This window comes from Carassius auratus, chromosome 1 (genome assembly GCF_003368295.1).
Source record: "Carassius auratus strain Wakin chromosome 1, ASM336829v1, whole genome shotgun sequence".
NCBI classification, from domain to species: Eukaryota; Metazoa; Chordata; class Actinopteri; order Cypriniformes; family Cyprinidae; genus Carassius; species Carassius auratus.
The window spans coordinates 10345322-10359801 of NC_039243.1; the positions used below are offsets into that span (position 1 = coordinate 10345322).

Sequence of the window (14480 nt, forward strand, 5' to 3'; positions counted from 1 at the left end):
GAGGGAATAGAATAACTCCACTGGTGGGCTTGGATTTGCAGAGTAGCCCCCTCTCTGCAACATCGAACGGCTCTTGTCAGATTTATCGCTAGAAAGCTGAAAAACTAGGATGAAGGAGAATTGGTTTCAGAATACAGACTAATACACTAAAAATTATTTAGTGGCTTTGTAAAAATTACAATAATAATAAAGAAACAAAAAAAAATTATGTATATGACTTTCTTCTTTTAAACAAATCCAGTCAGAGTTACTTTTAAAATTGATCTTTCAAGCTGTTTGATGCCACTCAGTGGGTGTTGCACTGAATCGGTCCTTGAGAAGTTTAATAAAAAAGTGCAACCGTAAAAAAAAATAAAAAAAAAAAAATAAATAAATAAATCAAGAACTACAATTACTATTCCCCACTGAGCAAAGACACGTCCAAAAGACGTCGGATTAACGTCTTTGTCATACGTTCAGAAGACGTCCACTGAGAAGCCAGAATGAAAGTTTTTGCAACGTCTTTTTTAGACGTCTGTTCAGCGTTCAGTATTAACGTCCAAGTGACATACATAGTGAACGTTCAGTAGACGTCCACTGAGAAGCCAGAATGAAAGTTTTTGCGACGTCTTTTTTAGACGTCTGTTCAGCGTTCAGTATTAACGTCCAAGTGACATACATAGTGAACGTTCAGTAGACGTCCACTGAGAAGCCAGAATGAAAGTTTTTGCGACGTCTTTTTTAGACGTCTGTTCAGCGTTCAGTATTAACGTCCAAGTGACATACATAGTGAACGTTCAGTAGACGTCCACTGAGAAGCCAGAATGAAAGTTTTTGCGACGTCTTTTTTAGACGTCTGTTCAGCGTTCAGTATTAACGTCCAAGTGACATACATAGTGAACGTTCAGTAGACGTCCACTGAGAAGCCAGAATGAAAGTTTTTACGACGTCTTTTTTAGACGTCTGTTCAGCGTTCAGTATTAGACATATAGACATATAAGTGAGCAAAGACATTTTATTAGCCTTATTTACAATTGGAAATACATTAATTTACTCTATTAAAAAAATGACAGAAAAAAATGACAAGAGATTACTTTTTAACCATCTTTAATGAGTTGTTCAGCAATATTAACAAGCTGATAAAACAAAGTTCTAATAGTTAAATTTAACGCAAGTAAAAAAAAAAAATATCAAAAAAATTATAAAAACAAACAAACAAATCCCCCAAGACTAATATATTTTACCTGAAATCAGCATAGAGGAAGGGGGTATAAAGTCTTTTAAATGGCAAATAAACACAAATGCCAAAAGTCCTTAATTAGTTTCCACCCCTGTATGTCCTCCACCTCCCTTCCTCCCTGGTGCATGTTTAAGATGCTCTGCTGCATGATGTTTTATTGTAGCCTCTGTAGCATCTTTGTCCCATTTCATCACTGCAGCTGCAAGATTTGAACAAAAACAAAAATTACAAATATGTTAAGAAAACCAGTGTACATTGCAATTGTACATTTAATTGCAGTTTGTTTGTTCATTAAGTATTTTTTATGTGAAAACATCACAAAAATGTGGAAAGAAAACAAAGGCATTTACAGGCAACTTATTAATATGTTTAAGTGGATATTTGCAGACAAAATGTTTTGTATACTTCTCAGAGATATTCATAAATTTAAATGTATAACAGGGTTTTAAATTAACATTAACATCCATCCAGCTGGAAAAAATGTGTCAGGTAAAGATGTCAAATCACTATGGAGGACAAACACTAAAAATAAAATGGTAAATTAAAATGGAGTATTTATTTTCAACTAAATAATACAAACACAAAAATGTAAATAAATGAATTGCTTCAAATAGACAAATGAAAGTGAAAGATTACCATCCTGAAACAATCACGTCAAAATCTATGGTCGTGGCTTCTACCTTGTGTCATAAAGTGAGAGATATTAAAATACGTCTGTCATGGTATTGTGACAAAAGGTAGCCTACGATAATTTTCTGACAGTGTCAGAAATTCAGCCTGATCACACAATGTGTTTGCTGCTACAAACCAGGTATACTGACCAGCTAATAAAAAGCTAAATAAAAAATCATGTTGATCAACGCGACATGATACTAAAACTTAAAACTGCTTTCCTCAAACTATTTTGCAGGGTGTGATTTGAAATAACATTATAAAATTACAGTCTGTAAAAGTCTTTTAAGGCCGTGACACACCAAGCCACCTTCGGCAGTGTCTGGACAACAGCAGCTATCAATAGTATATTCATCATTTAAAAGGAGAAACTGAAACAAAAATATACAAGATACACAGATATATGAAATAAAAAACAAAGCAGCGCTTGCTTAGCATTTTGACTTTCACTTATGCAGATAACTTTCTTCCTTATAAGCGGCTCATGTTGTTGTGAAAATATTTGCATATTGGAATTCACGTAACATTAGAACAGTCCAATCAGAGTACTCTCTCACCGATTGTCCCAATGTCGATTCAACATGTTGAACCAGACAAACTACCAGTGATGTGAGCACACCAAACAAACTAGCCCAAAAAAATGAATGCCAATGGCCTGATGTCGGCTTGGCTACAGGCAGGTGAGATTTTTTTTTAAGGGTTGGAGCTAAACTCCGCAGGACAGCCGCACTCAGGACTGATGTTGCCTACCCTTGAACACACACACACACTGTGAGCACACACCCGGAGCAGTGGGCAGCCATTTATGCTGTGGCGCCCGGGGAGCAGTTGGGGGTTCGATGTCTTGCTCAAGGGCACCTAAGTCATGGTATTGAAGGTGGAGAGAGAACTGTACATGCACTACCCCCACCCACAATTCCGTCCGGCCCGAGACTCAAACTCACAACCCTTCGATTGGGAGTCCGACGCTCTAACCATAATCCACGACTTCCCCCCCATTTATTACAATATCACAATTTAACATAAATAATTCTTAAATATTTAAGACATTGTTGTAATGGTTGTAACTGTATAGTGACGCACACTATATAGAGGTTTGTCCAAGCATTGCAGTAATTTCACATTTAATAGAATTCAATCAAATTGCTTTAAAACAAATTTTTGTGTCTGTCCTGTGCACTGTATATCATTTCTCCATTGCAGCTTTTAGGAAACACTGCTCATCCCGGCTCAATTAGTAGACTCTGACTCAACGAAGGGGGACTAGAACACAAAACTAATAACATTAATATCAAGTGGCCATGGCTGATTAATACTTTCTAATGCATCATATAGCTTTCTGCTTGACCCGCTGTCTCCAATATTCTCATTCAAGCAAAAAAAAAAATCATTTAATAAAATTCTATCAAGAGACTACAGTGATATTTGCAACATTTTTAGAAAAAGATTAGGTAGTGAATATGAGCGAGTTGGTGTTAAACTTAAATGACATGGGGAAAATGCTGAGTACCATTAATTGCTTCATAGGTTTTAGTCATCTCCAGAGGCAGTTTCTGCTTCTTTCCTTTCCCCTTCATATTGAATTTGGCCATCAACCGGTTGGTAAAGAGCCTAAAGAAACAAATGCACCAATTAAAAATTACATGTGTGTTACAATCTACAGCTATAGCATGGGTGAGTGTGCTAAGAGTGGAATCTAAGGATGTGGTTTTGGACACTGTAGTTTTCTGATATCGATTAAACAAACCTCTGGGAGGTGACCATTTGATAGCTCCAATGACATGCTTTCCCTTCATCTGTCCCTAAACCTGTCAAACCCCATCCTCTTTAACTTCCACATCAGGTTTCTATGTAGTGATTGCATTTCAGATAATTAAAGTCTGTTTGAACTGGAATTCGCTGCTGACTTCATTTTAGTACAGTGACATATTTCCAACTGAAACAGATTAAATAGCAGGGATGGTTTTACTGTAGTGCTCCTCCTCTCCATCGTGGTTAAAGGGGGGGTGAAATGCTATTTCATGCATACTGAGTTTTTTACACTGTTAAAGAGTTGGATTCCCATGCTAAACATGGACAAAGTTTCAAAAATTAAGTTGTACATTTGAAGGAGTATTTCTGTTCCAAAAAAACTCCTTCCGGTTTGTCACAAGTTTCGGAAAGTTTTTTTCGAGTATGGGTCTGTGTGACGTTAGATGGAGCGGAATTTCCTTATATGGGTCCTGAGGCACTTCTGCCGGAAGAGCGCGCTCCCGTATAGCAGAGCACTGAGAGCACAACACACTTCACTGATCAGAGCGAGAGCGCCACCAAATGTCACAAAAGAAGTGTGTTTTTGGTTGCCAGGGCAAGACAACCCTGCGCAGATTACAAAAAGAGAAACAGCATTAAGGGACCAGTGGATGGAGTTTATTTTTACAGAGCATCAACGGAGTTGTGCAAGTGTTTGTGTTTGTTCCCTGCATTTCGAAGATGCTTGTTTTACAAACAAGGTCCAGTCTGAACACGGATTTGCACATTGTTTATTTCTTAAGGATGATGCAATCCCAACGAAAAAGGGTCACGATCGTGTGTTGGAACCGCATGCAGTGAGTAAAACTGCTTCAAATATCTCTGCCTCCTTTGTTAGTGCGTCCCCTCCCATGCCGGAGACCCGGGTTCGAGCCCCGCTCGGAGCGAGTCGTTGCTGCTGCTGCTCTCGTTCAGTTTCAGCCTCGGGATCTGATTCTGGATCATAAATAAACGGCTGAATCTGACTGTTAGCCATGGTTTGTTTTGGTTGTTTTTGTCCTCACAGTAATGTCACAGCTTCCAAACGCTCTCAACGCAAAAGCCTACTGGCGCTCGTGATTCTTTAGCTCCGCCCACACGTCACGCCTCCAGCCGGTCGTGTTTTTCCGGAAAAAATCAGTACAGACTATCTTTCTCTTATGAATATAATAAAACAAACTATTTTTCAGGGAAATCACAATTACGATTTTATCATGATTCTTTGTTGTGTTGGTTTTACTATTTTGCTAGTTTTCTGAGTACAGCCAAACTAATTTCCCTATTTTAAAAACAAAGCCTTACAAGGTAACACAGTATAAAATAAAAAACCTTAGTCAGACATTTAGGCCAAAATGGGCAAAGATAAAAACTTTTTCATTATGTTGTCTTTGTTATTAAAAAATAAGAACAACATTAAAAATACACATAATATACAAATAAAACAAGCAGTGCTTTGTTTTTAGGTACAGTAGGTGTATTTAGCAGTAGCATTTAAGAAATTGAACCAAGAAATATAAAACATTATACACACTTCATTGTGTAACACTTGATTCTTATTAAAGCAACTGTATTAAAGTTCTTCAGTAAATATGTTTTGTGTTTTGTTAACATTAAAGGGATAGGTCACCCAAAAAACTATCATCCTCACATAATTTTCCCTCTCTCAAGTTGTTTAAAACCTAAATGAGTTTATTTTTTTCTGTTGAACATGAGAGTTATTTTGAAGAATCTGGGTAACTAAACAGTTGCTGGTCCTTCGTGAATTCCTTAGTATTTATTTCCTGCTGTCAAAGTCAATGTGGAACAGCAACTGTTTGGTTACCCACATTCTCCAAAAAAAAAAAAACTTATTTTATGTTCAGCACAAGAAAGAAATAGATGCAGATTTTGAACAAAATGAGAGTATAGTATAAGCAAAGATAGATATGTCACATCTCTGTCGACTGGCAAACAATAAATGTAACATGTTTGGCAAGTTCTATATGTAGGGATACTGTTGAAAATACCTGTCAAGAATTCTATGGACACAATCCCTTACATCTTTCCCTCCAATTCTTGCAAGTTGCAACACCTTTAAAGAGAGGGGATAATATTCCTGTCATAGAAAACATTAGACAATAACACGCTTCACTGATAAATTACTGATAAATTACTTCATTTCCAGAGTGTGTCTTGCAGATCATACCAGGGACTCAAAGGCTTGCTTGTCCTTGAGGCGTTCCTCCTCTCTCGCAAAGTCCTCCATTGTCTCCAGCTGCTGTATATGGGTGGATGAAAGGGGAGGCTCGCTTCTTCCCAGCCTTCTGACCTCCATGTGGATTTCCACCAATTTAGTCAAAACTTTTTTCTGAAACTCTGAAATCAAAATTATGCTATTGTTATCCTTAAACAGATGTGTAAGTTAAATCTGCTAACGCTATATGTCCTGTTTAATTCAATATTTGTGATTTTGATACCAGTTCCAACTTAAGAACTTACTTGCCATATCCATTGGAAATCTTACGTCCGTTTCCCTACGAGGCCCTGTACGTCTTGATTCAATGGCAGAGGACCTGTGCTCTGAGAAAGACCCCAAAGAGGATTTTAAGATTTTTGTTTGATCAATTTCATCATCTGAAAGATAAAATTTGTCCAATATTACTCTGTTGTTCGTAATAGTGGATATAGCTCTTGTAGGAAGTTTTGTGCCCATATTATTTATTAATTTTGGATGACTCAAGCAACCCAGGTGTGCAATTCCTGCCTCTGCTGTACTCAGCAGTCAGTCAAGCTCAATCGTTGCAAAAACACAACTGTTATAATCAGTGAAGCTAAACTGTATGTTGAATAAATCTCTTACCCCTAATTTACATTGCACACGTAGTGGCACATTACAGCTCTGACAGGCCACGAGCTGATCGCAGCCAGTAGAGTCAATGCTTGTGTTTATACCAGCTGCTCCTTGCTGCTTCACATAAGATAGCCACCTAGTGAATTTTTGTTGGATAATAATAATAATAATAATATTTGCTAATATTTTGCTTTCGTCGAAGGCCATCAACAACAGGTGATATGACATTATACTATTACCTATGTTCAACCATGAGGTTCAGAATGTTAAACAACCAGTTGTTGAAAATAAGCCCCGAAATATCTCATAACACTGCCACTACTTTAGATCATTTATGTTCTTGATTCTGTGAACCGCATAAACATTTCAAAGAATACTGTCCTTGGACAAATCGCTGTGCCCTGAGTGCTTGCCTTGTCCCATCTGGTTGCTGTCCCTGGACTGGTCGCTGTGCCTGGACTGCTTCTTGTGTCGGTACCGTTTGCTGTGCTGGGACCCGACACTCTGCTGGGATACATCACTGTGCTGGGATACATCACTGTGGCTGGACTGATGACTGGACCCAGCACCCCTCAACTGGCTGGCTCGGTTTATGTTTGAACGTCCAGGGTCTAAAAAATTAAACACCGAGTTAATTTATAGTTAAATGCAGGTTCATGGAAATACAGAAGTCATACAGAAAAATGCTTGAGATTTAACTGAATTCCAATACAATACAGAAAATTCTGAGTATCGGCAGCAATACTAATTCATTACATTTATGCATTTTAACAGACGCTTTTTTTCAATGGACTTACAGTGCATTCAGGCTATCAGTTTTTACCTATCATGATTCAATACCAGCATACTTTTTTTTTTATCAGTGTAGAATTTCAATATTTCTATGTGTTGACATGATCATCACTCTTTTGTGTGTTATACACAATCTGCAAAATATTCAGTGATGGCCAAAATGATTAGAACACTAGTATTTCCAGCCACTGAAAAATGGTTTGAAGTCAGCTATTTCCATCTTTTGCTGTAGTGTGTCTAGGAACTATCAGTTTTCATTTACAAACATTCATTTTGCCACTAACTGTAGTAATGCAGTGAGGTGTTTGTGCTCCACACAGAGATGTGATCTGATCATCATCAGTCTTTTTGGAGTGACATGAAGAAACAGAACAAACTGAGACAGTCTCAATCCAGAAGAACTGTGTCTCCAGGACACTTCAACAGACCACACTTTCAATCAGTTTTTCTTAATTAGTAAATGTAGGGTGACCAGACGTGCCATTTTTCCAGGACACATCAGGATCACCAGGATCATCTCAGTTTAACACGTGAAAATAACAAAAGTTGTGACCGCAAAACAAACATGAAAGAAATTTTAAGTTCAAATTTTTCATATTCAAAAACATTCACATTTTAATTCATAATATGTAAATATATATAGTCGCCAGTGACCTCAGCAAAAACACTCTGTACTAATCACATTAATATTTTTGGTTGCAAATGTGACCGTTTTTCGCAGTCTGGAGCCATGTGATTGTTACCTGATCCGGCAGAAAATGCCAGTATCGGATTGGTGCATCCCTAGTTTGTGGTTGATAAAATGAATTGTTATTTGGACAAATCGCTATGCCCTGAGTGCTTGCCTTGTCCCATCTGGTTGCTGTCCCTGGACTGGTCGCTGTGCCTGGACTGCTTCTTGTGTCGGTACCGTTTGCTGTGCTGGGACCCGACACTCTGCTGGGATACATCACTGTGCTGGGATACATCACTGTGGCTGGACTGATGACTGGACCCAGCACCCCTCAACTGGCTGGCTCGGTTTATGTTTGAACGTCCAGGGTCTAAAAAATTTAGCAAAAAAATAAAAAGCTTCAACTGTATTCATCCACAATGTGGTTGATTAAATGATTTTTGGTTGATAAAATTAGTTGGTATTTGAGGTGACTGGTTTAATATTACGATTACTAACTGCCTGTGGACCTGTCCCTGGACCCAACACCTGTCTGTTGAGACCTGGCTAAATTAGAGGGTCCAGAGTCTGAAAATTAGCAAATGTACATTATCAACAATGATTTCATAACCACTATCATGTTATAATTATGTAAGAAAGAAATCTGAAAGAAATTAGTATATTTAAGTAATGGATAAGTACCAGTGGACTTTTTGTTAAATCCAGCAGACTCCATCTGGATGGACTTTGTCACCTTTGTTGGTGGAATGGGAAAGGAGGGCACCTTGATAATGGCATCTAGACAGATGCAGTATATAAATTAAATGGAAGCATTAGTTGTAAAAATAACGAGCTTTGACTTTTTAATCTTATAACTTTGCAATTCTGTAAGAAACTACTTAGGAGTGCCATGTCAGCAGTTTAGAAAAAACGTTACCTGTCATGTTATTTTCTTCCTCATCCAAATCGTCAGATTCTGTAATTGTACACATTTATATTTTTTTTTACATGCACTAATTATCAGTTAAAAAAGTGACCTGAAACTTGAGGGCCCCATATTAATTTAGTGTTTAGACGTTGATTCTCAATACAGATCCAACAATTATCATAGAAGCATACCAAGAACATAGTCATCAAAGTTGCGTTTAGTTTTTTTCCTTGGTCCTGCTTCCTCATCTTGCTCATCTTCCTCCTCGACATGACTCGTCATGTCATAATCATCGCATTCCCGAATGTTAACTGTAAAGTTAAAATCATAGACAATACAATTACAATAAAAATGACTTTACTATCACTTTGACTACGGGTTTGACTAGATTGACCCAAGTTTGACTTGATTTTTCTCATTTGGCTGACTTACAATTTTTATTTTGACAAAGAATCTAATTAGATTAACAAAAACTTACCGGAGGTCATTTTACGCTTCACCAAGGTGAACGTCATCCAGTCATCCTGAGGGGAGTGCCGATTGAGGTAAGCTGCCTTTTCCCCCTTTTTTGGCCATCTAATGATTTTTTTTTCAGCATCAATCCAGTTGTCTGGCGCAGTTCCCTCCACTTCTTTACCATGCTCCACCCACACAGCTCTGGCATACATGATCTGGGAAGTAAAACACATACATAAAGTGTTAGCATGTTTTCACCCTACAATTTTTTTTGAAACTACTACAAAAAACAAACACACACAAATGCCACCAGAAATAAATAATACATATTGGATTGTCAATACTCATCATCAGTACGCTAACTTATACTGTGTACTTATAGGTACACTCAGTGATTTCTGAGAAACGCTGTCGTTATTTGAAATCACTATTACAAACATGCACATTAGCCAGAAGGATCACACACAGCTCTGAACAAATGAACAAACAAGTGAATATGACATCAGACACACTGTATATTCATGTTTCTCTGTCCTTACTGAGCTGAGCTTTCTCTTTCCCTCATCATGAGTCTACTCCTTACTGCTGATTGGCTGTGTTTTGTGAATGGTGTGCTCCAATATTATACATTAAACACATCTATGGAGAGCAGTGGTGGCCAACGTCAGTCTTGGAGAGCCACACACCTTGTCCAAATACCCACACTTGCGGTCTTTGCACCTGATCACTTGAATATATGACGTATTTACTGTATTTGGCCCAAGTGTTCCAAGTGAGGATGAAAAAAACTAATGTATGTACAACATTTTATTACCTGATGGGACACATTTTTATGTCTGATGCTTCTAATTAAGTGATAAAAAAAGCAGTTGCAAATGATGTTCAAAATAAACATAGGCTACATAGTTTTTTTTTTTTTACTACCAAATTATTTGTAATATCACAATATTATTAATATTAACTTATTTTCGAAAGGTTTCCATGACCTCTTGCAATTTTGGCGACAAGTTTCTTGATTTATTTCCAAAACATGATGCATGATGGGATACACTAACCCTTAAATACCGTGCTGGAGTGGTATTAAAAATACACTGCGCTTAGGCATTTTTAAGATCTGGAAAGTCTTGCACACTTCATTCCTGTCGCGCATACATGCTCTAAAGTGGCCAAGACTGCAAGTGTGGGTATTTGTACAAGGCAACAGTCTTAAAGAGTAAGCTCCAACCCTAATCAAACACACCTAAACAAGCTAATCAAGGTCTAAATCCCCGTTCACATGCCAGCGACTTTTTCGCTGCTTGTCGCTGGCAATCAAGGTCGCTACTGGGCATTCCCACTACTGGTTGCTTAGTTACCCCATTACATTCCATTGCAGCAGATGAATCACATGCTCTCCACTGACTTCACTCCCATTGGTTGTCGCTCCCAAAATCTGCTGCTTATTTGCATAAAGTTTAAGAATTCTGAACATCTGTCGCTTGACTCGCATTGCTTGACACACCCATATTCCTTTGTCAATTGTCACTGTCGCCCGTGTTACTGGAAGTCCCCAGCTCACCATTGAAAATAAAAAGCGTTATTTCGCTCTGTAGCTGTTGGTGTGAACGAGGCTTTAGAGTTACCTCAACGCTATAGGCAGGTGAGTTTTATCAAGGTTGGAACAAAACTCTACAGGACTGTGGCTCTCCAGGACCAAATTTGGCCATCCCTTTCAAAGAGGTTAATTAAGATAAAACCTGCCAACCTTCAAATTCTGTGTTCTATACCATGGAGGAGAGGTATGAGGACAGAACCACCATCTTCATGAGGGAGGTAGGCCACCTTGCGGAACAGATCAGTTTCAAGCAGTTGTCGTCTTTTCATCCTGTCCTGCCCATTTTTTGTGTACACTATATTGAGAAGTTTGGAGTTGCATGGCTTCTCAAACAATGGGGATGTGTAACGCTGGTGCAGGACATCACATACCACAATGCCATCTCCTCTTCTTTCTCTGATGAAAGCAAATTTTTCATCCCGCAAGAGAAAACAATTATCCTTTTCCTTTGTAGAAAGAAACATTGGAGGTCGTGCTTCAGGCTGTGTTTTTGCGTTTGCATATTCAATCTCTGACAGTCGCCTGGTCACCTGTGCTAGGGGATTTTTCCCACTCCGCACATGTTTCTTGATTTGTTGGAGATGGTTTTCAAAAGGAAAACCAGAAATTTCATTCAATGAGCAATTAAAGTGATTCACATCCTCATGAAGGTGAATCAGTCCATGTACATTGTAAACTGAAAAATATTTGCCGTACAGATCAGCACAGCGCATGACAAAGTGTGAAATGAGTTCATGGGCATACTGAAGGTATGCATTGCGAGTGCTCTCATCTGACTCCAACATAATTGACATGGCTACCGTCAAGGACAGGAAATGGTAGTATCTTTCGGGAGATAACACAGACTTTAGCACAACTGGTCCAGTATACAACAAAAATTGCCGAAATTCTGTGGCCTTCCACCTGTCCAGCTCTTCCAAACCTCGGGGCTGCCGAGCAAATTCACTAGGCATCTTTCCTCGCAGTCTGTTTAGCTTTTGTGATATTTCTTTCCTTTGCCTTACAGATAATCGGCAAACTGTTGGGCCTCGAGTCAAGAATATAAGCATCCGTCGAACAACTCCCAAGTTGACCATATGCATATAGTCTAAGACAAAAGAGCTAACACAAGACAGTCCTGCAGGAATGAACGGGCTGACACCAGTTTGATGGTTCTTGTAAGCTACTGCACTGAAAGCTTCGTCTGTTCGCAAGGTGCATCCCTGTTCATTGAATACCACTCTTTTAGTGATGTAAGAACCTTTGGTGATGCACCTTTCACAACTGTGATAGGCATTATGATTCTTAATGCGCTTCAGATAAGCTCTTGCTGGTGCGTCGCAGATCAGTGCTTTAACATGAACAGTGTAGGTCTTCTCTTCATGAATTAGCCCATTCTCTTTGAGATGTTTACACTCCATCAAAAAGTCATCAAGATATTCCTCAAGAGGATATGGTTTGTTGTCCCCACAAAAGAGAGCAACCATAAATGGCTCAAAGTTGTGAAACTTTGCCAATATTGGCCAGAACTGGACTTTGCTACTTTTAAAGAGTGGGACACCATCAATATTGATGCTGAGGTTTACTGAATCGTAATCATGTCTGTAAGATGTTGTCTGACTTAGTAAACGACAAATTCCCTTTTCTAACCCATAATAAATGTATTGCCCACTACATTTTGTTTCAGATCCTATGGCTCGTGGTGTAGCAAGGAGTGTCCTTGCATCCTTCGGTAGCAGGTGTCCTTGCTTTCTTAATATTGCCAATAATTCATTTAAGGATCTTTGTGTGGTTTTGTTTTTTGTAGACCATTGTCTTAAGTTCTCTTCTAAATCAGGAAAATCTAATTCAGCATCATCATTTAGAATTTCTTTTTCTGATTCAGAAGACACGTACTCCACATCAGTGTCAAAGTCTGATTCATCTGTTGTCAAACTGTCAGTTGCCGAATTAATACTTTCGATATTGCTTGTAGTGTCTGCCTGGTTATGTAATCCACAGGCTGATCTATCAGTCACTGATCTCTGACATTCATGGTCATCATCAGTGTCAGAATGCAGAAACCGGTCCATTTCTGCCTTCCTTTTTCGCCATGCTTTTAGATAAGCCATCTGTAATACAGTTTGATCCTGAGTCAGATTCTGAACTGTGCTTTCTTCGAAAAAAAAAATTGGTATGCCAGTTCTCAAAGCTCTAACTTTATGTATGAATAGAATTTCATTCAAAGAGTCATGCACTAGTCAAGGTTTATGAGATGTAGACAGATTTAATTGATTTAAATTATATAAATGTAATTGATTTTATTTTTTTCAGCTTAAAACACAAAAATGTCATCGATCCTTTTTGATGATGAATGATGAAGATGGGTACAGTATGTGCTCAAACCAAACTAGTTCCAATTACATTCGATTTGGTTGCAGTTTATTAACAAAATGCACACAATTATTATTATTTTTATTTATTTTTTGCAATTTAAGTTGCAATTAGATGTCATCCGATTACACCCATTTGGTGACACTTGATCCACATTTATGTAGTGTAACTTGCCCAGTGTAACTTGCTTATATATATACATATATACATATATATATATATATGGTTTTCTGCTTGAACATAAACTTACCTTATTTAGCCTTCAGTTGTGCTTCAACCTGAAAGAGATGAAGAAGAATATTCGTTACAAATCGATTATATAAAATTTTATCTTCATTGAATCACATGAGAATTACTCCGATGTGTCGCTCTGAAATGAAATATATAGATCAGATTCATTTCAAGATTACTGACACCGCTAACGTTAGCGTTTTATATTTTAAATGTTGCACTCCACCACTGGCGCCAAAGCCTGAATGCGCCTTAAAATGTCCTAATAATATGCATACAAATTCATTAAACGATCCAGATATTATTCAGTCGCAAAGTATCATGGAAGGTTAACCCCAAATGGTTATTACCATATGCAGAGTAAAAATATTGTTTTAAAACATGCTGTCACGAAGACATCAGGCTGGGGTATTTGCTTGTGTTAATGTGATGGGCCTGGCATGCGCGGGCAAAATGACCTACTTTTTAAAAAGTATTTTCAGATATCGACATCTGATGTCATCTAAACTTAACTGGAAAACACACGAAATGTATTGGTTTTACTTACCTTATTGCTTTTTATTTGAATTGGATTCAAATTCACGGCAATGTCAGCGATGCAACATCTCAATCGTTCTTCTGCAGGATAAACGTTCAGTTGAAGTTACGTGTGACGTCACTGCCGTGGCGATTATGAATCCATTTCGATACGCTGCTAAGCAGAAGATGCTGTATATTTATTTTGGCACTGCTATAAATCTTTTTTTTTTTTTTTTTTTTTTTTTTTTTATTGTTTGTTTTTTTTTTGGCGGGGGTCGAAATATGTTATTTTATTGTTGATAATGTTGACGAAAACATACCCACACTTTTTAAAAATATTTTATTTGTATTTTCTTTTAATGGCCAAATTTCCTATCCATGAATGTACATTTTCAGAAAAAAAAAATAAAATGTTTTATAGCATTTCAAAAAATTAAAAAATATTATATTGCCCTCGAAAGAAAC

The 14480-nt window shown here is 37.8% G+C and overlaps 1 protein-coding gene across 4 annotated transcripts; it reads right to left on the bottom strand.

Moving 5' to 3' along the window:
• Positions 1 to 419: 419 nt before the first annotated feature.
• Positions 420 to 14283, bottom strand: LOC113109658 (uncharacterized). 4 transcript variants are annotated; one of them, XM_026273366.1, is made up of 14 exons: positions 14044 to 14283; positions 13516 to 13543; positions 9342 to 9534; positions 9055 to 9174; positions 8873 to 8911; positions 8638 to 8733; positions 8455 to 8523; positions 8129 to 8326; positions 6905 to 7102; positions 6140 to 6220; positions 5847 to 6016; positions 5668 to 5732; positions 3402 to 3502; positions 420 to 1418 (listed from the first exon to the last, which is right to left on the bottom strand). In XM_026273366.1, exons 3-14 carry the CDS (start codon positions 9529 to 9531, stop codon positions 1294 to 1296), a joined length of 1452 nt encoding a protein of 483 aa, XP_026129151.1. In that variant the 5' UTR covers positions 9532 to 9534; positions 13516 to 13543; positions 14044 to 14283; the 3' UTR covers positions 420 to 1293. The 4 variants fall into 4 exon arrangements, with proteins under 4 accessions (XP_026129151.1, XP_026129161.1, XP_026129168.1 ...); XM_026273376.1 differs by having other exon boundaries at positions 13516 to 14283; XM_026273383.1 differs by lacking the exons at positions 13516 to 13543; positions 14044 to 14283 and adding an exon at positions 11064 to 11147.
• Between the last annotated feature and the right edge of the window lie 197 nt (positions 14284 to 14480).

Bases quoted from the DNA above. Each gene is read 5' to 3' on its own strand.
- LOC113109658 (XM_026273366.1), bottom strand. From the start codon at position 9,531: ATGTATGCCAGAGCTGTGTGGGTGGAGCATGGTAAAGAAGTGGAGGGA. The intron at 6,221-6,904 runs GCAAGCACTCAG...GGTCTTTCTCAG, and splicing joins CAGCAACCAGATGGGACAAG to AGCACAGGTCCTCTGCCATT. The intron at 5,733-5,846 runs GTATGATCTGCA...CTCTCTTTAAAG, and splicing joins AGCAAGCCTTTGAGTCCCTG to GTGTTGCAACTTGCAAGAAT.